A 24,895-nucleotide genomic window follows, 5' to 3' on the forward strand; every position below is an offset into this window, starting at 1 on the left:
AGCAGGCAGCCTAGCAATCACACTCCTCAGATAACTGGCAAGGTGACATCTTCATCATGTACTTGAGACCACTTAAAGCATAATACTGTTATTTTGATGTGTATGATGAGCTTGGTTCAATGTCATATCTTTCATTTATGGGGCGATGATTGATATGGCTACTTTAGGCCTAACACAATACAGGTGCTCGACAATAGTTCTGCCCAGTTTTTTCAGATATATTATTCTTACACATGATTCATTCCTCCATTTCATTTCAACGTAGTAACTGTAGTGATGTCATTGTTGTCATTGTGTTGACAAGCTTTTAATCTCTCATGTGTATCGCTAGTCTTGCGTCTGTTTCACCACTCCGTGCTCTACATTGTGATGCCTCCATCTGATTCATGTCTCTGGAAGAGAGCAACAGAAGGAGAAGGAAGGAGATCCTGTTATCTAAAAGAGTCCACTGACTTGATATATATGTGCAATGCATATTTCCAATCCCCATTTCAAATGTGACAGAGGAACTCCTATTCCATTAGCCAGATGCAGGGTAAGATTCAGTGACTTCCCAAGAATAGGGATGCTTCATTTGGTTCGGCCAACACTTTGTGACTTGATTTATGTGTGAAATTGAGGTCATTTATCTATTTATTTATTTATTTATTTTAGTTTCACTCATCAATTGAAACAAGCACTTGATTTATATTGAGAAGTGTGCATTTGATTCATTGTAAGGTTCCTGAATAACTAGACTTGTGCGTGCATCTCTGACCTATTTAGGATTCCCCTTACCCAACCAAATCTCATCACTTGTATTTGGTTCATTGTATAACATTCGGGATCACACAGCGTTCTATATGGTTATCTAGAGGGAAATTGTTAATCAACTCAAACAATGCAGAACCAGTTTATGCAGATCCAATTTAACCCACGATGATGGCCACATCACCACAAAATTACTCTCTGTCCTCCTACTACAGTGCTGTACAGTACATCAACAAGGTTACATACAGTAGATTAACAGATGACACTAAATCTTAAATCATATGCAAATCACTCAATGTCTTCATTCAATCTGCTCCATACACAATCCAAAGGCCCCTCTGAAAGTGAAGAATATGAAAGCTTCCCTTTCCCCTCTTCTGAAAAGTCCATTGTTTCAGTAGAAACCTAATGGATATCATCTGGGGACTCCTGTCTGTACCAAGACAAGGTACTCTGAGTATTACTTATCTCGCTGCCTCCACATTCCTCCTGGGGAGCTCCGATTCTCCTCCAGTAATGACTATCTATCCAATTTAGTCCCCTCTCTCCAAGGGGAAATAAATCCACCGTGGTCTTAGCTGTTGATGAAAGGACATGGAGGTCCCTAGGGTCTTGCACCATGACCTTAATTGACAGGAAATTGTATTTGCCTCTCTCTCCCTCTCTACCCCTCTCCAAACTAAAAAGGTGCCTCCTGGATTTACTTGACATGCCACTGGGATGACACTTCTTTTTTTCTCTCCTTTTCTCTTTCTTTCTCTCTCTCTCCCAGCGGCTCCTAAGGGCCCCAAGCTTTTGATGACCCCCACCAGGGCAAAGGTAGGGGACACGGTGCGCATCACTGTGCAAGGATTCCAGGTAGGCGCTGGGGTTCCTGGGGTAAGTGCATGGGGGTTTATGAAACCGGAGAGCCATGTTCAGTTTGGGATAGGAGGGGACAGGGGAGATGTGCAGTTAAGCCTGTCGAGTTTTCTGATATAGTGACCATTCTTACAGGGTGAGGGATATACCATACGTCTTCTCGGTCTAAGCCTAGCATACTGTTTGTTGTTCTGTGGAAAAAGTATAAGTGCACTATTGGAAAAAGTGACTGGTTTTAATTTTGGGGGGGAATATTCCTATCTTTTCACATTTCTGATTCACTGTTGCGTACTGCCTATGCCTCAAGGCATTAAACTATTTCAATGAAAAATGAATAACCCTTTCCAAATCTGTTTGTTTATGGATACCTCCAATTCTCTGGTGTTCTGTTGTTTTCTTAAGTCTATCTCCTTAAGCCAACAGGCATCCATGTCAAGCTGTTAGAGGATTCCTCAGCAGAGCAGAGTGAGGGTTTGTTCCTGCTAGGGCATTCCAGTTAGGATTTGTTCTTTTTTTAACTATCATCCTCTGTCAAAAAAAGACAATCTTTCCAGCAGTGTGAATGGTATTTAGCTGATCCCCATCTCAGTGACAGGAGTAGGGATGACACAGTGGTGGCGCTGCCTGCTAGAGCCAGCCAGGTGGAGAGGACAAGGCTAATTCTGATAGGCCATGCTAATGGACCTTTAAGTTTAGTTTAGTGCAGCAGGCTGAAACCTGGGCAGATGTATACGAGTATCTCCACCCACTGATTTCATAGTATTTGAAGTTGTCCTTCGAATAGTGTTAAGAATGGTCACTATAAACAGGCTTGACTGGGACATACAGCCAATTGGGCCCTTCGGAAGCAGGCATCAGTGCATGGAGATTCATCCCAAAGTAAATCTCCCCTATCCTTCACTGGACCAAGACTCTGGGGTTTCTCTAGTAAATAAGATTTAGTGCTAAAACATATTTTACCTCTCTTGCCTTCTCATAGTGTGATAAAAAATATATCAGTATCCCCTACGGTTTATAGTATCATAATTATACATAATCACACAGTGCAGGGTTATGCCTTTCTTTCCATTGATATGCTTGGTCCCCAATCTGTGTTAATACATATGAAGATGAGAAAGGCACTGACTCTTTCATTGGGGCTGGGCTTCTTAATTTGGTTTCTCTAAGGCCGTTGGGGATATGTGACAGGAAGATCTCACTCGGACCTTTCAATGTTTTTTATCTTGATGTGACCTTATGCCATGAGACTGCCCCGGATCAACAAACCCCTTTCACTTCTGTCATCATGTGAATTCGGAGGTTCAAGAACTCTTATCAGCGCAGTCGTTTTTGGAAGGTTACACAAATCACACCAGCTTAGTCAGAACGATGACACACCAGCTCGTCAAGGCAGACATTCAGTTCATTAAAGCATTTCTATGGGTCACACAAAGTGGCAAGAGTCAAGTCGCCATAGATTCTTTAAAAGGGCTGGGATGTCACATTTCTAATTGCTAAAAAAAAATCTAGTCAGATTATCACTAACAGTAAGTTTATCTTAATGGAATTTCATTCTGTTGCATCACACTTTTCTTCAGGAATAGACGTCAATTGTTTGTCAATCTCTTTGTGCCCTTTCACCCAAGATGCATGACAGCAACAGATTTGGCCCTCAGTCCTGCAGTGCAGACTAGATGAAACAGTAGAGTCCCCTATCCAGTTCTTCTTTGACCATGTGTGGAGTGATCATAATTCCCGATGATGTGTTGTTCCCTCTGAATAACCTTTGAGCACCACAACCCCTCATACCACTCTCTCTACTTAACACCCTCCCCTCTCCTGCTGACGTGTTCTCCAGCTGACGTGATTCTAATAACATGTCTGTATCCAGCAGATGGCAGAAAAGATATCCAGAGGAGGACAGCAGGAGGCTTCTTCTCTGAGGAAGAATAGCCCTCTTAATATCTAGCTATAACCATGACAACCCTTTTGAAAAGGGGAATATTTTTAAACTGTGTGGGAAACTCTCTGAAGAGGCACGAAAATGAGAAAAATGTTGTAAATGTAGTGTTGATTATTAATGCATGCTGTTAACTCACCATTGCATTAGGGGGAAATAGAGCTTGTATTATTCATGTAGCCTTTGTTCTTAATCTTTTGGCTGGGACTTATCTCTTTTTCACCGCTTGTCCCTCCCTCCCTCCCTCCCTCCCTCACACACACTGGGGTGGTCTGTTGATAGAATGAGGTTTTCCCTGAGCCCCTCTTCACCTGGACCCGGGTCGGGGGCCGTCTACTGGACGGGAGTGCCGAGTGGGATGGAAAGGAGCTGATTCTGGAGAGAGTGCCAGCTGAACTCAACGGCTCCATGTACCGCTGCACGGCCCAGAATCCCCTGGGCTCCACGGACACGCACACTCGCCTCATCGTCTTTGGTACGTGTCCAAACTCATCACCATATTCTCTAATCCTAGAGAGCATTGCAGAGAATCAAAAACGTAACACTAATTCTTATTCATGGGATATTTTATTCCCACTATTCAAAGGAATCTCCTTATTATTATTTCAAACACCATTAAAATTGTTAATATTATTCATCCACATACAGTGTTAAGCATCGCATTTATGTTAAAAAAAGATAGATTTATGTGGCCATTTTTAGATATGAATTATCTATGCAAACTAAGTGCATTATTAATAAGTGATTGTATCACTAAATGACTCAACAATGCCTCTCCAACAAAGGTTGATTTACATAAGTGAGTAATGCTTCTCATCTGGGTGAGTAGAAATCCAACAGCCATTATAATGCCACAAGCAGTGTGTATTGTACCCATTCTCTCCAACACTGACTGCTAATAATCACATGAGAGGCCCATAATAGAATAAATGATATTTTTTATTTCACAGTGTCATCCCACCTCTTTGTTCAACGACCCACCACGTGCAAGCTAGATCAGGCTTTTCATGATGTGCTATTTATCGCAGTCCCAGTTTGCTTTAGTTGATGTGGGGTAGTTGGACTGTTTGCTGACTCTATTACTCCTGTGCTGTATGTCCTGCTGCCCTGGATGTGTTTACCCTTGAGCCCTTTGGAATTAAAACTCATCAGAGGCCTGTCAATCATAGCTTCTCTGTTTTAATCAAATCCGCTGCACCGAGGATGAAGGACTTCTCCTATGTATTATATATTCTCTACTCTCATGTTAGAGATAACTGCTGTGCAAGAGATGGAACTGATATACACTGAATGTACAAAACATTAGGAACACCTGCTCTTTCCATGACATAGACTGACCAGGTGAATCCAGTTTAAAGCAATGATCCCTTATTGATGTCACTTGTTAAATCCACTTCAATCAGTGTAGATGAAGGGGAGGAGACAGGTTAAAGAAGGACTTTTAAGCCTTGAGAATATTGAGACATGGATTGTGTATGTGTTCCATTCAGAGGGTGAATGGGGCAAGACAAAATATTTAAGTGCCTTTGAATGGGGTATGATAGACAGGCGCAGCAGTTTGAGTGTGTAAAGAAGTGCAACGCTGCTGGGTTTTTCACGCTCATCAGTTTCCCGTGAATATCAAGAATGGTCCACCACCCAAAGGACATCCAGCCAATTTGACACAACTGTGAGAAGCATTGGAGTCAACATGGGCCAGCATCCCTGTTGAACGCTTTTGACACCTTGTAGAGTCCACGCCCCGATGAATTGAGACTGTTCTGGGGTAAAAAAGGGGGTGCAAGTCAGGTGTTCCTAATGTTTTGTACACTCAGTGTATATTGGACCCTAACTGTGTTCATATGTTCAAGGGCTAGTTTCCAGGGTTAACATATTCACAGGACATGTGTCCCCACAGTAATCTGCCTGCACTGTCATAATGCAACTAAGAAACGATCTGTCCATCATTTGATAAATTCCCACCTTGACATCCTTCCGTGAGCAAGGTTTAGAAAATGTCCGAAATTTACAAATTGTTGGACGAGCTCAAAGAGCCTCCTTCTAGGGAAACTGCCACTTTGGGGAGGTGTTACCTTGGGGAGTGTTTTGGTAGAAAGAGCACTAATGCTTATTTAACATCCGGATGCACCCTCAGGTGTCATTGGCTATGTGTGGTGTAGGCTATCTGTCTACGTCTATATCCTAGATGGCTTCCACTCATGCTTAGGGGAGCTAAATGGTGATTGAGAGACCTTGGCACCGTCCCCCGTGGCCTTGAAATGAGACACTTCTCTCTCCATGGGCAGGGTGGATATTTGGAGCTCTGCTCACTTGGCTAACTGTTCATTATACATCATCAGGTATAATATAGTATAAGGATGGGATGTTATTGAGACTCTCCACTGGCAGAAAGCAGTGCTCATATCTTAATGATGCACATCTCCAAGCACCTTAGATATAATACCCTCGGTGATTACACTGAAGTGACTCAGCAGTGAAGAGGCGGGCTGTCACAAACCCACTGATTTCTCTCTGTCTTTGTGGACTGAGTTGGGAAATCACATGTGGATGCTAAAACACCAGCAGTTTGGGGAGTTTGTTAGAATAGGAGCTCTGCTATTGCCCTCTTGTCCCACCCTCAGACCACAGTTCTAACTGCTGCTCTAACTTGTTATGCCAGAGTACCCAATGTTCACAGCTCTATTAATACAGACTCACCAGTGGGATGTTATTTTCCATGAGCTTTAGGAACAGAGAGTTCAGAATCATTAGACCGTCTACCCATGTCAGCTCTCTATTTTCTCATCATCTCCTCACTTATTTTCCCTCTCTCTCTCTCTTTCTCTCTCTCTCTCTCTCTCTCTCTCTCTCTCTCTCTCTCTCTCTCTCTCTCTCTCTCTCTCTCTCTCTCTCTCTCTCTCTCTCGGTCTCGGTCTCTCTCTCCCTCTCTCTCCGATTCCCCTTCATGTCTCTCCACAGAAAATCCGGCCATGATGAAAAACACTCAGAATCCGAACAGTAAGTATGGCAGCCATGAAGACCATTGTGCTTCTCACACATTTTTCAAGATGTACAGTGCCTTGCAAAAGTATTCATCCCCCTAGGCGTTTTTCCTATTTTGTTGCATTACTACCTGTAATTTAAATTGATTTTTATTTGGATTTCATGTAATGGACATACACAAAATAGTCCAAATTGGTGAAGTGAAATGAAAAAAATAACTTGTTTCAAAAAATTCAAAAAAATGAATAACGGATCCAATTACCTTCAGAAGTCACATAATTAGTTAAATAAATTCCACCTGTGTGCAATCTAAGTGTCACATGATCTGTCACATGATCTCAGTATATATACACCTGCAACACCACTAAGCAAGGGGCACCACCAAGCAAGCGGCACCATGAAGACCAAAGAGCTCTCCAAACAGGTCAGGGACAAAGTTGTGGAGAAGTACAGATCAGGGTTGGGTTATAAAAAAATATCAGAAACTTTGAACATCCCACGGAGCACCATTAAATCCATTATTAAAAAATGGAAAGAATATGGCACCACAACAAACCTGCCAAGAGAGGGCCGCCCACCAAAACTCATGGACCAGGCAAGGAGGGCATTCATCAGAGGCAACAAAGAGACCAAAGATAACCCTGAAGGAGCTGCAAAGCTCCACAGCAGAGATTGGAGTGTCTGTCCATAGGACCACTTTAAGCCGTACACTCCACAGAGCTGGGCTTTACGGAAGAGTGGCCAGAAAAAAGCCATTGCTTAAAGAAAAAAAGAAGCAAACACGTTTGGTGTTCGCCAAAAGGCATGTGGGAGACCCATGGGGCGGCGCACAAGTCGTCCAGGGTAGGGGAGGGAATGGCCGGCAGGGATGTAGCTCAGTTGGTAGAGCATGGCATTTGCAACGCCAGGGTTGTGGGTTTGATTCCCACGGGGGGCCAGTATAAAATATACAGTGGGGAGAACAAGTATTTGATACACTGCCAATTTTGCAGGTTTTCCTACTTACAAAGCATGTAGAGGTCTGTAATTTTTATCATAGGTACACTTCAACTGTGAGAGACGGAATCTAAAACAAAAATCCAGAAAATCACACTGTATGATTTTTAAGTAATTAATTTGCATTTTATTGCATGACATAAGTATTTGATACATCAGAAAAGCAGAACTTAATATTTGGTACAGAAACCTTTGTTTGCAATTACAGAGATCATACGTTTCCTGTAGGTCTTGACCAGGTTTGCACACACTGCAGCAGGGATTTTGGCCCACTCCTCCATACAGACCTTCACCAGATATTGCAGGTTTCGGGGCTGTCGCTGGGCAATACAGACTTTCAGCTCCCTCCAAAGATGTTCTATTGGGTTCAGGTCTGGAGACTGGCTAGGCCACTCCAGGACCTTGAGATGCTTCTTACGGAGCCACCCCTTAGGTGCCCTGGCTGTGTGTTTCGGGTCGTTGTCATGCTGGAAGACCCAGCCACGACCCATCTTCAATGCTCTTACTGAGGGAAGGAGGTTGTTGGCCAAGATCTCGCGATACATGGCCCCATCCATCCTCCCCTCAATACGGTGCAGTTGTCCTGTCCCCTTAGCAGAAAAGCATCCCCAAAGAATGATGTTTCCACCTCCATGTTGGGATGGTGTTCTTGGGGTTGTACTCATCCTTATTCTTCCTCCAAACACGGCGAGTGGAGTTTAGACCAAAAAGCTCTATTTTTGTCTCATCAGACCACATGACCTTCTCCCATTCCTCCTCTGGATCATCCAGATGGTCATTGGCAAACTTCAGACGGGCCTGGACATGCACTGGCTTGAGCAGGGGGACCTTGCATGCGCTGCAGGATTTTAATCCATGACGGCGTAGTGTGTTACTAATGGTTTTCTTTGAGACTGTGGTCCCAGCTCTCTTCAGGTCATTGACCAGGTCCTGCCGTGTAGTTCTGGGCTGATCTCTCACCTTCCTCATGATCATTGATGCCCCACGAGGTGAGATCTTGCATGGAGCCCCAGACCGAGGGTGATTGACCGTCATCTTGAACTTCTTCCATTTTCTAAAAATTGCGCCAACAGTTGTTGCCTTCTCACCAAGCTGCTTGCCTATTGTCCTGTAGCCCATCCCAGCCTTGTGCAGGTCTACAATTTTATCCCTGATGTCCTTACACAGCTCTCTGGTCTTGGCCATTGTGGAGAGGTTGGAGTCTGTTTGATTGAGTGTGTGGACAGGTGTCTTTTATACAGGTAATGCGTTCAAACAGGTGCAGTTAATACAGGTAATGAGTGGAGAACAGGAGGGCTTCTTAAAGAAAAACGAAGAGGTCTGTGAGAGCCGGAATTCTTACTGGTTGGTAGGTGATCAAATACTTATGTCATGCAATAAAATGCAAATTAATTACTTAAAAATCATACAATGTGATTTTCTGGATTTTTGTTTTAGATTCTGTCTCTCACAGTTGAAGTGTACCTATGATAAAAATTACAGACCTCTACATGCTTTTTAAGTAGGAAAACCTGCAAAAACTTGCACATTCTCTGGGGATGCTTTTCTGCAAAGAGGACAGGACGACTGCACCGTATTGAGGGCAGGATGGATGGGGCCATGTATCGAGAGATCTTGGCCAACAACCTCCTTCCCTCAGTAAGAGCATTGAAGATGTGGGTCGTGGCTGGGTCTTCCAGCATGACAACGACCCGAAACACACAGCCAGGGCAACTAAGGAGTGGCTCCGTAAGAAGCATCTCAAGGTCCTGGAGTGGCCTAGCCAGTCTCCAGACCTGAACCAAATAGAAAATCTTTGGAGGAAGCTGAAAGTCCGTATTGCCCAGCGACAGCCCCGAAACCTGAAGGATCTGGAGAAGGTCTGTATGGAGAAGTGGGCCAAAATCGCTGCTGCAGTGTGTGCAAACCTGGTCAAGACCTACAGGAAACGTATGATCTCTGTAATTGCAAACAAAGGTTGATGTACCAAATATTAAGTTCTGCTTTTCTGATGTATCAAATACTTATGTCATGCAATAAAATGCAAATTAATTACTTAAAAATCATACAATGTGATTTTCTGGATTTTTTGTTTTAGATTCCGTCTCTCACAGTTGAAGTGTACCTATGATAAAAATTACAGACCTCTACATGGTTTGTAAGTAGGAAAACCTGCAAAATTGTCAGTGTATCAAATACTTGTTCTCCCCACTGTATAGGCCTAAGGCCGAGACAATAAGAAGACACAGTGGCAGAATAAATTCAACCACACCTTTGTTTCATCACAAAACACTGTATATACAGTGGGGGAAAAAAGTATTTAGTCAGCCACCAATTGTGCAAGTTCTCCCACTTAAAAAGATGAGAGAGGCCTGTAATTTTAATCATAAGTACACGTCAACTATGACAGACAAATTGAGAATTTTTTTCCAGAAAATCACATTGTAGGATTTTTTATGAATTTATTTGCAAATTATGGTGGAAAATAAGTATTTGGTCAACTACAAACAAGCAAAATTTCTGGCTCTCACAGACCTGTAACAACTTCTTTAAGAGGCTCCTCTGTCCTCCACTCGTTACCTGTATTAATGGCACCTGTTTGAACTTGTTATCAGTATAAAAGACACCTGTCCACAACCTCAAACAGTCACACTCCAAACTCCACTATGGCCAAGACCAAAGAGCTGTCAAAGGACACCAGAAACAAAATTGTAGACCTGCACCAGGCTGGGAAGACTGAATCTGCAATAGGTAAGCAGCTTGGTTTGAAGAAATCAACTGTGGGAGCAATTATTAGGAAATGGAAGACAAACAAGACCACTGATAATCTCCCTCGATCTGGGGCTCCACGCAAGATCTCACCCCGTGGGCTCAAAATGATCACAAGAATGGTGAGCAAAAATCCCAGAACCACACGGGGGGACCTAGTGAATGACCTGAAGAGAGCTGGGACCAAAGTAACAAAGCCTACCATCAGTAACACACTACGCCGCCAGGGACTCAAATCCTGCAGTGCCAGACATGTCCCCCTGCTTAAGCCAGTACATGTCCAGGCCCGTCTGAAGTTTGCTAGAATGCATTTGGATGATCCTGAAGAGGATTGGGAGAATGTCATATGGTCAGATGAAACCAAAATATAACTTTTTGGTAAAAACTCAACTCGTCGTGTTTGGAGGACAAAGAATGCTGAGTTGCATCCAAAGAACACCATACCTACTGTGAAGCATGGGGGGTGGAAACATCATGCTTTGGGGCTGTTTTTCTGCAAAGGGACCAGGACGACTGATCTGTGTAAAGGAAAGAATGAATGGGGCCATGTATCGTGAGATTTTGAGTGAAAACCTCCTTCCATCAGCAAGGGCATTGAAGATGAAACGTGGCTGGGTCTTTCAGCATGACAATGATCCCAAACACACCGTCCGGGCAACGAAGGAGTGGCTTCGTAAGAAGCATTTCAAGGTCCTGGAGTGGCCTAGCCAGTCTCCAGATCTCAACCCCCATAGAAAATCTTTGGAGGGGAGTTGAAAGTCCGTGTTTCCCAGCGACAGCCCCAAACATCACTGCTCTAGAGGAGATCTGCATGGAGGAATGGGCCAAAATACCAGCAACAGTGTGTGAAAACCTTGTGAAGACTTACAGAAAACGTTTGACCTGTGTCATTGCCAACAAAGGGTATATAACAAAGTATTGAGAAACTTTTGTTATTGACCAAATACTTATTTTCCACCATAATTTGCAAATAAATTCATTAAAAATCCTACAATGTGATTTTCTGGATTTTTTTCTTCTAGTTGATGTGATGACTATGATGAAAATTACAGGCCTCTCTCATCTTTTTAAGTGGGAGAACTTGCACAATTGGTGGCTGACTAAATAATTTTTTTCCCCACTGTATGATATATATATATATATATATATATATATATATATATATATATATATATATATATATATATATATATATATATATAAAATAAATAGTATGCACTAACTGTAAGTTGCTCTGGATAAGAGCGTCTGCTAAATGACTAAAATGTTAAAATGTAAAATGAGACTCCCCAAACATATGGAAGAAGGTATTCTGGTCAGATGAGACTAAAATTGAGCTTTTTGGCCATCAAGGAAAACGTTATGTCTGGCGCAAACCCAACACCTCTCATAACCCCGTGAACACCATCCTCACAGTGAAGCATGGTGGTGGCAGCATCATGCTGTTGGGATGTTTTTCTTTTAGCAGACGCTCTTATCCAGAGCGAATTACAGGAGAAATTAGGGTTAAGTGCCTTGCTCAAGGGCACATCGACAGATTTTTCACCTAGTCAGCTCGGGGATTAGAACCAGTGACCTTTCGGTTACTGGCACAACGCTCTTAACCACTAAGCTACCTGCCGCCCTAAATTGAAGGAATGATGGATGGCGCTAAATACAGGTACATTCTTGAGGGAAACCTCTTTCAGTCTTCCAGAGATTTGAGACTGGGACGGAGGTTCACCTTCCAGCAGGACAATGACCCTAAGCATACTGCTAAAGCAACACTCAAGTGGTTTAAGGGGAAACATTTAAATGTATTGGAATGGCCTAGTCAAAGCCCAGACCTCAATCCATTTGAGAATCTGTGGTATGACTTAAAGATTGCTGTACACCAGCGGAACCCATCCAACTTGAAGGAGCTGGAGCAGTTTTGCCTTGAAGAATGGGCAAAAATCCCAGTGGCTAGATGTGCCAAAGGCAAAAGGTGGCTCTACAAAGTATTGACTTTGGGGAGGTGAATAGTTATGCATGCTCAAGTTTTCCGTTTTTTGGTATTATTTCTTGTTTGTTTCACAATAACAAATATTTTGCATCTTCAAAGTGGTAGGCATGTTTTGTAAATCAAATGATACAAACCCCCAAAAAATATATTTTAATTCCAGGTTGTAAGGCAACAAAATAGGAAAAATGCCAAGGGGGGTGAATACTTTCGCAAGCCACTGTAGTTGAAGACATTTGAGATGACAAGCATGCAATCTGTATCCACAATGGCACAGTAACAAAGGACTTCTAGCTACTTCTTGGTTAGGGTTTGATGGATAAGCAAACTGACGACAGGTGAATACATGTCTATCATTCTATCATCAACACAAAAGAACAGATTAACCAAAAATCTCTCCACTCTATGTTCAGATAAAATCATGTTTCAGTCACTATCCACTTTTATCACTTTGTGAGAACTGTGAGATTAGGGTTGTTTCATACCCACTGTGGGGCCTCATTTGCAGCACCTCAGATTATCATATGTAAAGATGAGGGATTGTCAGAGGAAGCACAGAGGGATGTGAGGGCTCTCTGTCTCTTTCTCTTTCTGCTGCTCTGCTTGCCATATCTTACGGATGTATATTTGAATATGCAAATGATCCGGCAAGCACAGGAGCAGGTGTGCCACAGCAAGGACAGAATCAGGTCAGCATGGAAGCCACTGATCGCGGTGCGAGGCAGTGCGAGGCAGTGCGAGGCACAGACATGCCTCGCATGCAAGTCAAATTGGTGTAGAACACGGCCCGAGAGGTCGCCGCACACGTTTCTGAACGCTCAGTGGCTGATCGGCCCACTCCTCCCCCTGTGTGTGTGTGGGAAGATCACCCTATCAGTCAGTCAGAACAGGGGCCACAGCAGAGCAGAGCAACAAACCCCGCTCCTCTTCCATCTCTGTCAGAGCTTAAATGCTCTCGCTGTCCTAACAAATGTTTTAGAATATTGTTGATAATGGAAATTAACTGAGGTATAGAGACACAAGGGAAGGAGTGAAGGCAGTGGCCGTAGTAGTTGTTTTTATTGCAATCCTACAACTGGAGAACATGAGGCTATTTCAAGTGTAGTTCTAGAAGCAAAATAATTTTTGTGGAGAATGTGGTTAAGTTGCCATAAAAGCAAAGAGCCAGAATTGCCAATTGTCCTTGTTTTGAAAGCCTTTACCAGGGCATAACATCTGACCAAATCTGCTCTGTCAGTACATGATTTGGTTGCATTTAGCTTAAATTATGCAGAGGAAAAAACGACCTGATCAGTGTTTTTATTGAAATTCAAGTCTGTTTTGTCTTAATTATTTATATTTAGTTTAGTTTGTGTGTGTCTAGTGATTGGATATTATAAATAGTGATCTGACTATCTCTTCCTCTGGCCCTTGCAGATGGAACCCCTCGCGTGGATGTGCTCGGACCTATATGGATGGTGCTGGCCCTGGTCCTCACAGTGACTGTGGAACTGACGTGAAACCTTACAGCCAACACACACAATGCACCCATACACAATACACACAAAACAAACACACACACACACACACACACACACACACACACACACACACACACACACACACACAAACATATCCCAAGCCCCTCCAACACACACACCCACACCACACACACTGTCCTGCAAGCCTTTTCCAGTCATCCAACAGGCCCTCCATGCGTCAGTCTTTCAGGAACCAGTGCCACCACCTGATGGCCCTCCACTCTGTTTTTGTAATGAAATAATAACCAAGATTATAATATAAAGAAAACAGCATAACGTACTGAACATGAGAATAACCACCTCCAGTATACCCCTTCCCCTGACCACACCTTATTTTTGGTTTCTTGTCCCACCTCTGCCTGTTGATCAATAAAAATCAGTTGCTAAAAAAGGAAAAGAAAAAGCATTTGGGTTTGTTTTGGTATGTTCAAACGTTGCAGGTGTTGACTGTGGAGAGAGACACAAACCGACTGGTGTTGGCGGGCCCACCACATTGACCCCATCCAATTGTCCCATTCACTGGGCTGTGCTGTACCCCATCTTTAAACTACAGATGAACAACTGGAAACAAAATACTAAATGAAAACATAATTTTGTATTGCTAAACTTTTTTTTCTTTTTTTCGGATGGCTTGGGATGTGCAATAGCACTAAACGCAAAGAGAAAATGGATAATCTTCTTTTTGAGTGTAGTTTGTGTACATCTGCGTAAATATTGAAGATAATCTGAGGTTTTATGGGTTCAGGTTAAGATTGGTTGGTGAAGAGTTGGGAGGGTTTGCAGCAGCTCACAGCCTTTGTTTGTATTTTCTCATCCTTTATCGCTGTTTCAAGAGATAATCCTATAGGCTGTCAGGACAGAATCGGTTACAGATTTCTTATTCCATTCATTCAGTATCTTCATCTGTGTGGCAAGTTTTTAAATGAGGATAGAAAAAACAATGCAAATACAGTATCTTACATTGTGTCTGCCGTTCGGGGTTGTGGTGCATGTGACGTTTGACAATTATTTCTCCTTTTCGTGTGTTGCAGTGCTCAACAATGCATTCATTTGTCACTGGCCTGTACTCCAGTTATTTACTTGTTGCATACTATTTTAAGTGACCTGCGTTGTGTACAATATGTAACTCTTCCCCCTGACATCTACTAGTAGGATCATGTTATCCACCATTCCAGGAAGATGCTCACCCGACGCAGAGTGTAAACAGGGTTGTTGCATTTGTTTCATATCACCTGTATTAAAATTGAGAGATTATCAAATCATTTGGCTTGACTTTACTTCTACAACCTAACTGTGTTTAAAATGACATGCAGTAAACTACTTTATTGTCTTTACCATGGAAGATAGGCCTACTTAATTCATTCTTAATTCTAAAGGCCTGCTTAATCACATCTTGGATAACAGGATGTCAATATACATACAATCCTTTAGCATAATCCCATCCCAGTATATGATGAACAATGAAGAATCTACTGTATACATCAACCGTTAGTTACTCTACTTTGAGGTCATGGTTAAGTGTATATGGATGTATTTGGCAGGAATACATCCATTTGGCAGGAATATTTGATGATCCTTCCAGAGGTTTTTACCCCCAGAATATCCCTTGGGCCTTCTTTGCTTTACAGAATATCTACACTAAAGCTGGCAAATAACTCAAGATTTAGCTGCCCTTCACAACAACTTTTCAACTCTGTCTTGGCCTCTGAATCACTCCAGTTTCTGGAAATAATTAGGTTGGAATAAACAGCATTCTGACATTGTCATTAACCCCTTTCTGCTGCTCTGTATGTTTATACTCTCCACTGTCACACTGTGAGGGGTTTGCTTACTGCAAAATAATCCTGCATCAGAAAATCAGGAGAATTGCAATTTAAGCTATTCTAGATACACCGTGTATTAAAGGATTAAGGCTAAAACCAGCAGGGAGGTAAGAGGGGAGATTTTTAGGGCTTAATAGAATAGAACGGATAGAGCCATCCTTCTGAGGATGGGGTCGTCTCACCTTGCTAAATTACAATCACGGGCGGATTGGCCATCTGGCAATTCTGGCAAATAGGTGGGCTGGTTGAAATTTACACACACAAATATTTTATATATATACAAATAAAACAATTTAAAAAGTGACATGGCCGGCAGCCCATGGGCTTACATTTACATTTTAGTCATTTAGCAGACGCTCTTATCCAGAGCGACTTACAGTTAGTGAATACATTATATATATATATATTTTTTATTTTATTTTTTATACTGGCCCCCCGTGGGAATCGAACCCACAACCCTGGCATTGCAAACACCATGCTCTATCAACTGAGCTACATCCCTGCCGGCCATTCCCTCCCCTACCCTGGACGACGCTGGGCCAATTGTGCGCCGCCCATGAGTCTCCCGGTCGCGGCCGGCTGCGACAGAGCCTGGATTCGAACCAGGATCTCTAGTGGCACAGTTAGCACTGCGATGCAGTGCCTTGGACGAGTAAGCCACTCTCCTCTCCCCGCATGCACTGGAGATAAAAATGCGCTCTGATCGTATAGTAAAAACACAGCTTTGGAAGCTTTGTCCCCTTTTCCCTGTCGAAGCGAGGATGGTATCAGCTTTCTGAAGGTATATATTTCTTTCTTCTCAACTGTCAATATTCAGCTCAATAGCAACTATTTCACAACCAAGATATTTGATATGGCCTTGAGATATGTTGTGGCGAGCGTGTGAAATGTCACTGGTACAGAAATGGTTGAGAAACGCTATACTGTAATGCCCAATGTTATGTTTCAGCACGGAGAACCGGGATGGAAGTAACACTTATTTTTCTTTCCTATTTACTCAGAGATTGATAGAGCTACCATATTTTATGACAAACAACGTATATATGTCCTCTACCATTAGCAAGTGTCATTTCATTTCTAGGTTAATTGAGTTGAAATTAAATAAGTTGAGAACGGAAGTATCGCAAATTTACTTTTGTACCTGCCGGTGGGGCCAAAGTAACACAGGCTTGGGAAGGAAGTAACGGCAGGTGAGAAGTGCACAATTTCTGTCGTATTTCCACGTTTATGGTTTGTAATGCTCGTTACTTTCAACAATGTACTATCAGCCATCATGTCAAGTTTGTGTCGATTTAATAAATAAGGTTTGATATTTAAGAAAATGAACCATGCGTCAACATTGCAATGTTCCAACCACAATATTTTCCCTTACAATATTAATCAGACTAAAATGGATCACATAATAGCTATATTAACCATAATGTTCTCATCTCACTTTCATGGGAATGTAGTAGGATAAGTTTTTTCACAATTTTCAATTACTATTCAAGCTTAGCCTTACCAATGTTACTTCCGCACCACCCCTCTCTCCTGTAACTTCTCCCTGGCTAGCATCCAAGACTACCAATAATTATTTTTCAAACCTATGCTGTCATTTAGTCACTAGATTGGTTAAGAAAATAACGTATGTTTGGAACCTTAAAAAATAAACACAATTCTACAACAGGAAAACACTTCCAGATCTTTTTTTTTTTTTTTTTGCTCGAAACAATTGGTGGGGAGCACAGAGTTGTGGGCTTGTGTGGATAAAATGCCAGGGACTAATTGTTGTCCCAGTCCACCCCTGAGTACAATACACATTCAATTGTTTTAGAGATGAGTGCTGTGTAGCTAGGGAACAGTATGAGGGGAGGATATGAATGATAAATTGTAACTATCATTATTTCAGTATCGTGTATTTGGATTCAAGAGGCACCTCCATACTTGTTTAGTTCTTTTTTAGAAAACAGCTCCATCAGCTATGATGGATGCATTAGGAAATGAGCAAATTGTGTTTTAATTACTTTAATTATTCTGCCTGAATAAAATGCACATCATTACTTTGTTTACAAAATGATCAATTCTGTGAGTTCAGAATATACTCATTTGTTTTCCTAATCATGTTTCTCAGAGTCCACCTGAGGAAAGGATGTATCCAGTCTTTAACTTACAAAAAGTACAGATCTACAGCCCCTTGACCTTTTCCACATTTTGTTACATTACAGCTTTATTCTACAATGGATTAAATTGTTCCCCCCCCCCCCTCATCAATCTACACACAATACCCCATAATGAAAAAGCAAAAACAGGTTTTTAGAAATGTTTGCAAATGTATTATAAACAAAGAACTGAAATATTACATTTACATAAGTATTCAGACCCTTTACTCAGTACTTTGTTGAAGCACCTTTGTCAGCGATTACAGCCTCGAGTCTTCTTGGGTATGATGCTACAAGCTTGGCACACCTGTATTTGGGGAGTTTCACCCATTCTTCTCTGCAGATCCTCTCAAGCTCTGTCAGGTTGGATGGGGAGCGTTACTGCACAGCTATTTTCAGTCCGGCCTCTGGCTGGGCCACTCAAGGACATTCAGAGACTTGTCCCAGCGCACTCCTGTGTTGTCTTGGCTGTGTGCTTAGGGTCGTTGTCCTGTTGGAAGGTGAACCTTCGCCCCAGTCGGAGGTCCTGAGTGCTCTAGAGCAGGTTTTCATGAAGGATCTCTCTGTACTTTGCTTCGTTCATCTTTCCCTCGATCCAGACTAGTCTCTGAGTCCCTGACACTGAAAAACATCCCCACAGCATGGTGCTGCCACCACCATGCTTCACCGTAGGGATGGTGTAAGGTTTCCTCCAGACGTGACGCTTGGCATTCAGGCCAAAGAATTCAATCTTGGTTTCATCAAACCAGAGAATCTTGTTTCTGATGATCTGAGAGTCCTTTAGGTGCCTTTTGCCAAACTCCAAGCGGGCTGTCGTGCCTTTTACTGAGGAGTGGCATCCGTCTGGCCACTCTACCATAAAGGTCTGATTGGTGGAGTGCTGCAGAGATGGTTGTCCTTCTGGAAGATTCTCCCATCTCCACAGAGGAACTCTGGAGCTTTGTCAGAGTGACCATCGGGTTCTTGGTCTCCTCCCTGACCAAGGCCCTTCTCCCCCGATTGCTCAGTTTGGCCGGGTGGCCAGATCATTTAAGAATGATGGAGGTCACTGTTTTCTTGGGGACCTTCAATGCTGCAGAAATGTTTTGGGACCCTTCCCCAGATCTGTGCCTCGACACAATCCTGTCTCGGAGCTCTACGGACAATTCCTTCGACCTCATGGCTTGGCTTTTGCTTTGACATGCACTGTCAACTGTGGGACCTAATATAGACCTTATATAGAATTACCACAGGTGGACTCCAATCAAGTTGTAGAAACATCTCAATGATGATCATTGGAAACAGGATGCACCTGAGCTCAATTTGGAGTCTCATAGGAAAGGGTCTGAATGTAAATAAGGTATTTCTGTTTTTTATTTTTAATAAATTAGCAAACATTTCTAAAAAACAGTTTTTGCTTTGTCATTATGGGGTATTGTGTGTAGATTGATGAGGATTTTTTTTTCTCCATCCATTTTAGAATAAGGCTGTAACATAACAAAATGTGGAAAAAGGGAAAGGGTCTGAATACTTTCAAAATGCACTGTATGTGGATATTCATTGAAGGCCCATCCATGATAAAAGAGACAAAGGACCAAATAAAAGCACACCACATTGAATAATTGATATTGTGTGACATCTTGGCTCTATTGTGTTTGTGTCGTGTTCAGATTATTTGTAGGGCATGCATATCTGATGGCCAACAGAGGAAATCTATATAATCATGCTTGTGATGTATGCAATATATTTCTTTCATAAGTACAGCAAAAAATACACATGTACACATCAATTGCTTTAATGTTTCACACGTCTGTGCTAAACTTGTAATCAGAATTACCTTATGTAATTTCGCCCTCTGATTGTCATGTATGGCCACCAAGTTCACTTTCCCCTCATCCTACCTTGCATTATCTTAATCTATTACACACTCCACCCATCCTCCAAGAATAACCCTTACGGTAATATGTTTAAACTGTTTACGTTTCCCATTTCCTGTCCATATCATATCACAGGAGTGGAAGAGGTGAAAGTGTCTCCATACAACACTGCACATGCTGGCAATCATTTTGTTCTGCAGTGCTCCTGAATGGTACACCTGAGACGGCGGAGGCAGTAAGGAGAATGAGCTGCCTTTGTGTGACACCAGTGAATTATTCACGACTAACTGTGCCTGCTGAATCCGGATTCCTTTATGGGCATCTGGAGCATATGCTATCAGATGGCCAAATAGTGTCTATGTCACAGAGGACACCGGTCAAATGGTTCCCTGCAAGACACACCTCCCTGAGATCATCGCATCGCTGCCGGCCCAGCTCTTTGTTATGACCCTGGCCTCGGTCAAGCGTGTCGCTATCGGCAACACAAATTACAATTTGACAGCTTAACTGCAGTGACAGTGACAGGACTCAAGCTTGACAGAGATGTATGTATGTATGCCAATGCAGTCTATAAATATGGATGATATTATCAGATTCATACAGTCAACACTCCTTTTTGGCATTGAGGCTCAGATGGCTGTCTTACAGTACGTGTTCATATCGGTGTGTGATAGAAATTACCACATCATTTGTGCACTTACCCAGTCATTGTTTTTAGAAGTCTGTGCTTAAATGTATAGTTAATTTCTATAAGAACATGATCCCTGGCCTCTTTTCCCGTTGTAGCCGAGCCAAAACCAATGTGTTGTATAGTGAAAAACATTTGATCTTTAGTTTTGCTTGTGCAAACAACTGTATCCTGGTCATGATGTCCTTAAATGTGACCAATCAGCCTTTCCCACGCCTTAGTCAAACCATGTTCTCAGCAGACAGCAGCCTGTCATGTGTTTGAACTGGATCATTCTTTTCTTGTTGACATAGGTCTGAAATAGAGTCATATTATCTAGGCCACTCCTACAAATACAGTCATGTAAACATTAGGCTCAACAGCACAATAGTCTGAATCTGTGTTTAACCTTGTGGTGATATAGTTTCCAAATTGTTAAAACACTTAATTAAATCACTCAGTAAACAACATGATAAACCCATCTTATGATGAGTCAACAAATGTCAATATGTACACTGGAACTATCCAGGTATGGCTGTTGTCTACGACATGGTGAAGGCCAGAGCAAACATGATCACCTGTTGCAGGTGGAATGTGACCGCTGCCCCGCCCCAGCCGTGAGGGATGCAAATAGTGTTGGTATCAGTTTACAAGTTGTCCAGAGAGAGGAGAGAGAACAGACAGTCATCAGATCTCTGCAGCCCGCAGGCTACCAGCTACCATTGGCTAAGATGCACTGAAAATAAATACCCAGACAAAAAGGTTTTTCACCTTGGCAACTCCTCTGTTTAGTCATGCCCATAGCAGATCTGCTGGGTGTCCAGTTCGACATGCAACTGCTGGGGAAGCTGACGTGTTCCGTGGCCGCTGTGCTGCTCATCTCTTGGGTTTACAGGTTCTACAGCTCCAGGGGTAAAGCAGCTAAACCCCAGCTCTATGTGAGGCTTCCTCCAGACAGGCCCACTGAAGCACCCATTGGAACCTGTCTGAACTGCAAGATGGAACTGCGACCTCAAAGCATAGCCAAACATGACACCAGCAGTGATGGGGACAAACAGCCTGGCCACTCACAGATTAGCCCTGTGAGTGATGACCTGACACCTGACAACACCAATACAGGGACAGGGGAAGGAGAAGTGACCCAGATTGAAGAAGCCGGCAAGTTCACAAACATTAAGGAAATGGCTGCATTGCAGGAGGAATCAAATGTAGAGGAAGACAACAGCTTGGAGTTGGAGACAGATATCCCCGTGTTTGTTGAGGAGGCTGAGATTAAGACCAGTAATTGTATGTTTGGATCCATCTTGAAACTCCCTGATCCTAATGACAGTGGTCTGGCCAGCCCATCAGGCCGTCGATCCCCTTGCTTTCTGCAGAGGCTTGAGGGCAGTGTGGGGCTGGGGGTCAGCAGAGAGCTGAGGCAGGACCTGGGGCTCCAGGGGGCCTACTCCAGCTTCCTCTCCAAGGCAGAGATCACAGTGGAGGATGCCAACCTTGTGATGGAAGGACCTGGGGACCAGAGCGTTGTGCGGGGAAAGATCTATGAATACTATGTGGAATCTTCCTCGCACTCCATCACAGACTCCATATTGGGTCAGTTTGAGGGGAATTCACTGGACTCACAGTCAGTGAAGTTTGGAAGCCGTGGCAGCAGCCTCACTGAGTCTCCCTCGTCCTTAAGCCCCATCATCATGCGTGATTTGGTTTTACCACAGAGTCCTGTTGAGAGGCCATTCTCCCCAATTAGTCCGGCGCCCACACCTCCCATCAAGCCGGGTCTCATACGCAAGGAGAGCTACCTCACAGCGGCTGAACATTCAGAGCTCCTGATCCCCTCTCTGATACCCAGAGCCTCGACCCCATTGAGGCCCCACTCTCAGGCCTATTCATCAGGGGATCCCAGCCCTGTCAGTCCCCTTAGTCCCTGCACAGACACCAGGGGCCCCAGTGCATGGGAGGAGCCCAGCCTAGAAACCATAGCTGGGGCCAGATTTGTAAATCTGCTTCCAGAAAACATAGCTCAGAGCTCAGAGTTACAGAGCTTAAAGGCCAAGCTTGATTTGGGTAACTGCATGGAGGTGCTGGAGCTGTCTAAGAAGAATGGGCAGGCCCCACTGCAGCAGGCAGCCCTCAGAGTGATGTCTGACAACTACCTCCAGGTCCTCAGGGACCCAGGCCTGTATGGGATGCTGAGAGCAGGCGAGCGGGATGAGATCCAGAAACAGCGTATGAGAGGAAGGCAGTTCTTAGTGGCAGCCAACATGGACCCTCAGGACTGGGTGGGGAGTAGTCCTCAAGGGACAAAAACAGAGCAGCGAGCCACCAACAAGCCATCCAGTGGTCTCTACTATTATGATGATTATATAGACAGCTGGCACCCACTGTGTCCCATCCCACAGGAAGTCATCTCCAAAGGCTGTGCCGTGTGCACTATGGACAACTACTTATTTGTAGCAGTGGGGGGCTGCCAGCAGGGCGCAGACAGAGAGATGAAACCTTCCAAGAGAGTGTTCTGCTACAACCCTATAACGTCCATTTGGAAAGAGATCAGTCCTATGAATGAGTCCAGGCCCCACTGCAAACTGGCAGGCCTTCAGGGCTGCATCTATGCCATCGGAGGGGAGTGTCTGTCTACCGTAGAGCGCTATGACCCCCGCTCCGACAGATGGACTTTTGTGGCCCCACTGCCCAACGATACATTTGCTGTGGCCCATCATGTCACGGTGTGCAATGGGGAACTCTTTGTTCTAGGGGGAACACTGAGATACACACTGTTGAGCTACAACCCAAAAAACAATGTGTGGAGGAAGAGCGCAATAACGGGAAGCAAAGTGAGGACCACCGAGATAGTGGGCGTAAGAAACTTTCTGTATCGCTTCGATGTCAACCCACAGCTAGGCATCAGTGTGTATCGCTACCACACTGTGGCACGACTATGGTATGAGTGCTGCACCAAACGCCTCGCCCACTGCCCTGCCTTCCAGTGTGTTGTTGTGGACGACACCATCTACTGCATAAGCCGCCAGTTCACCATGAGGTTCCTGGCTGATGAGATCTCTCCGAGCTTCGTAGCGGACGATTTGAGTGTCCTCTCTGCAGCTAAGGGCATCCTTTTCCCCTTCGTACTCTCCCTTCCTGATAAGAAAGCTCTCCAGACCAGCGTGTGACCAGGAATGATTCTCCTCAGCACAGACAAGGACAGAGCAGTGAGGGAGTATCTCATGTATTTATGCACCAAGGCCATTTTCATAGATGAGAGTATCCTACTGGGAAGCACAGCTGTCTTAATCAGAGGCAATGAAAGTAAAATATGAATGCCATTAATGGTAATTAGACTACTGCTTGTTTAGATTTATTCAGGGTGTACTGCCATATAAACTCCATGTATTTGTGAAAGCTGCTTGTTCTTTTCATTTCCCTCCTCCCTTGCACTACCGAGCTACTCCTAAATCATGCACTTTCTCTCCTGTAAAAATAATTCATAAACAAGTCTTAAGTTAATTCACTCAACCATAATGCTTTGGAGTACTGGGTTGATATAGTAATAATCCATCACAGTGGGTAGCTTTGTAGGGTACAAACATTACTCACACAGGACTGGACTCAATACAATTATCCACATTTGGTCTATAAATATGACATGATGTAAATGGTTGTGACACAGCATGATGTACTGTATGTGAGCTTCAATAAACAAAAGTCACTGCTACTTTTTAATCTCTTCTAAGATTGGAACATAGTATACGCCTGTTTTCTTCTGCTGTGGTTTTCAACATTGTTGATATCAGAAGTTATTAATGCACCAACATAACTAATGACTGTGATGAAAGTACTCTTGATTTTGTAAACAAATATTTATCGTTACATTTGTGCAATATTAATCAGCAGAAGAAAGAAATATGCAAAAATTATTAAAGACAAAGCATTTTGTTCAGCATTGTGTTGGCTATTAAGTAATGTGGTTGAATCATGATTTAAATTAAATACATTTTCCTTCCAGACAGTGACTGATTTTCAATGATAAGTCATCAACAATTTAACAAACAAGAGCTCTGCTGTGTGATGTGTCATGTCTGACTGCAGAGTAAATCAATGAATTTGTAGGATGATGGATGTGGTGGTTAATTGATGTGTTGCGTAATTACATCAACAATATACATGTTTGAATGAATGTTTAAACGTATAATTGTTTTTTCATTCAAATCAAGCTGTCGGTTGTTCTCACAAAGAGCAATCATAGACTAAGAACAACAGTGAGTGACAGCACCCTTGTCTGGGATTCCATTGTGTGACATGTCGCTGTAGCGCCATCATGTGGTCTGACTAACCAAACATAGAAAGGAGTAATTTGCACTGTGTGTAATTGATAACACATAATCTACCCACGTTTTCTGACTCGCACAAAAATCAGCTTGAGTATTGAAATGAATAACGGAGAGGCGGACAGAGGGCTGCACTAGCTGGGGCAGCAGGAGAAGAGAGATGGTTGACCATCAACATATAAGCATATTTGATTCCTCCTAATTAAACACTTTGATTCCCTGTAATTAAACACCCAATGGAATGGGAGTAAGACAAGTCCCCTCAGAGTTTGCCTTACATTACTCATAGCTCCTGCTATGGATGAATACCCA

The 24,895-nt window shown here is 43.1% G+C and overlaps 2 protein-coding genes across 3 annotated transcripts in view; both read left to right on the top strand.

Moving 5' to 3' along the window:
* igsf21a (immunoglobin superfamily, member 21a) overlaps positions 1–13,841 on the top strand; it is a 270,253-nt gene extending 256,412 nt beyond the window's left edge. Inside the window, exons 7-10 of one of the 2 annotated variants that reach the window (XM_041888425.2) lie at positions 1,523–1,629; positions 3,833–4,025; positions 6,509–6,547; positions 13,674–13,841. In XM_041888425.2, coding sequence (XP_041744359.1) covers positions 1,523–1,629; positions 3,833–4,025; positions 6,509–6,547; positions 13,674–13,756 — 422 coding nt within the window. In that variant the 3' untranslated portion in view covers positions 13,757–13,841. The remainder of the gene's footprint in view (positions 1–1,522; positions 1,630–3,832; positions 4,026–6,508; positions 6,548–13,673) is intronic. The other variant, XM_041888426.2, reaches the window with a different exon arrangement.
* A 7,192-nt stretch (positions 13,842–21,033) lies between these two features.
* On the top strand, positions 21,034–24,621 carry LOC121575961 (kelch domain-containing protein 7A-like). Its single transcript, XM_041889254.1, has one exon. It carries the CDS (start codon positions 21,056–21,058, stop codon positions 23,426–23,428), a length of 2,373 nt encoding a protein of 790 aa, XP_041745188.1. The 5' UTR covers positions 21,034–21,055; the 3' UTR covers positions 23,429–24,621.
* The last annotated feature ends 274 nt before the right edge of the window (positions 24,622–24,895 follow it).

Source organism: Coregonus clupeaformis, chromosome 10 (assembly GCF_020615455.1).
Source record: "Coregonus clupeaformis isolate EN_2021a chromosome 10, ASM2061545v1, whole genome shotgun sequence".
Taxonomy (NCBI): Eukaryota; Metazoa; Chordata; class Actinopteri; order Salmoniformes; family Salmonidae; genus Coregonus; species Coregonus clupeaformis.

Bases quoted from the DNA above. Each gene is read 5' to 3' on its own strand.
- LOC121575961 (XM_041889254.1), top strand. From the start codon at position 21,056: ATGCCCATAGCAGATCTGCTGGGTGTCCAGTTCGACATGCAACTGCTG.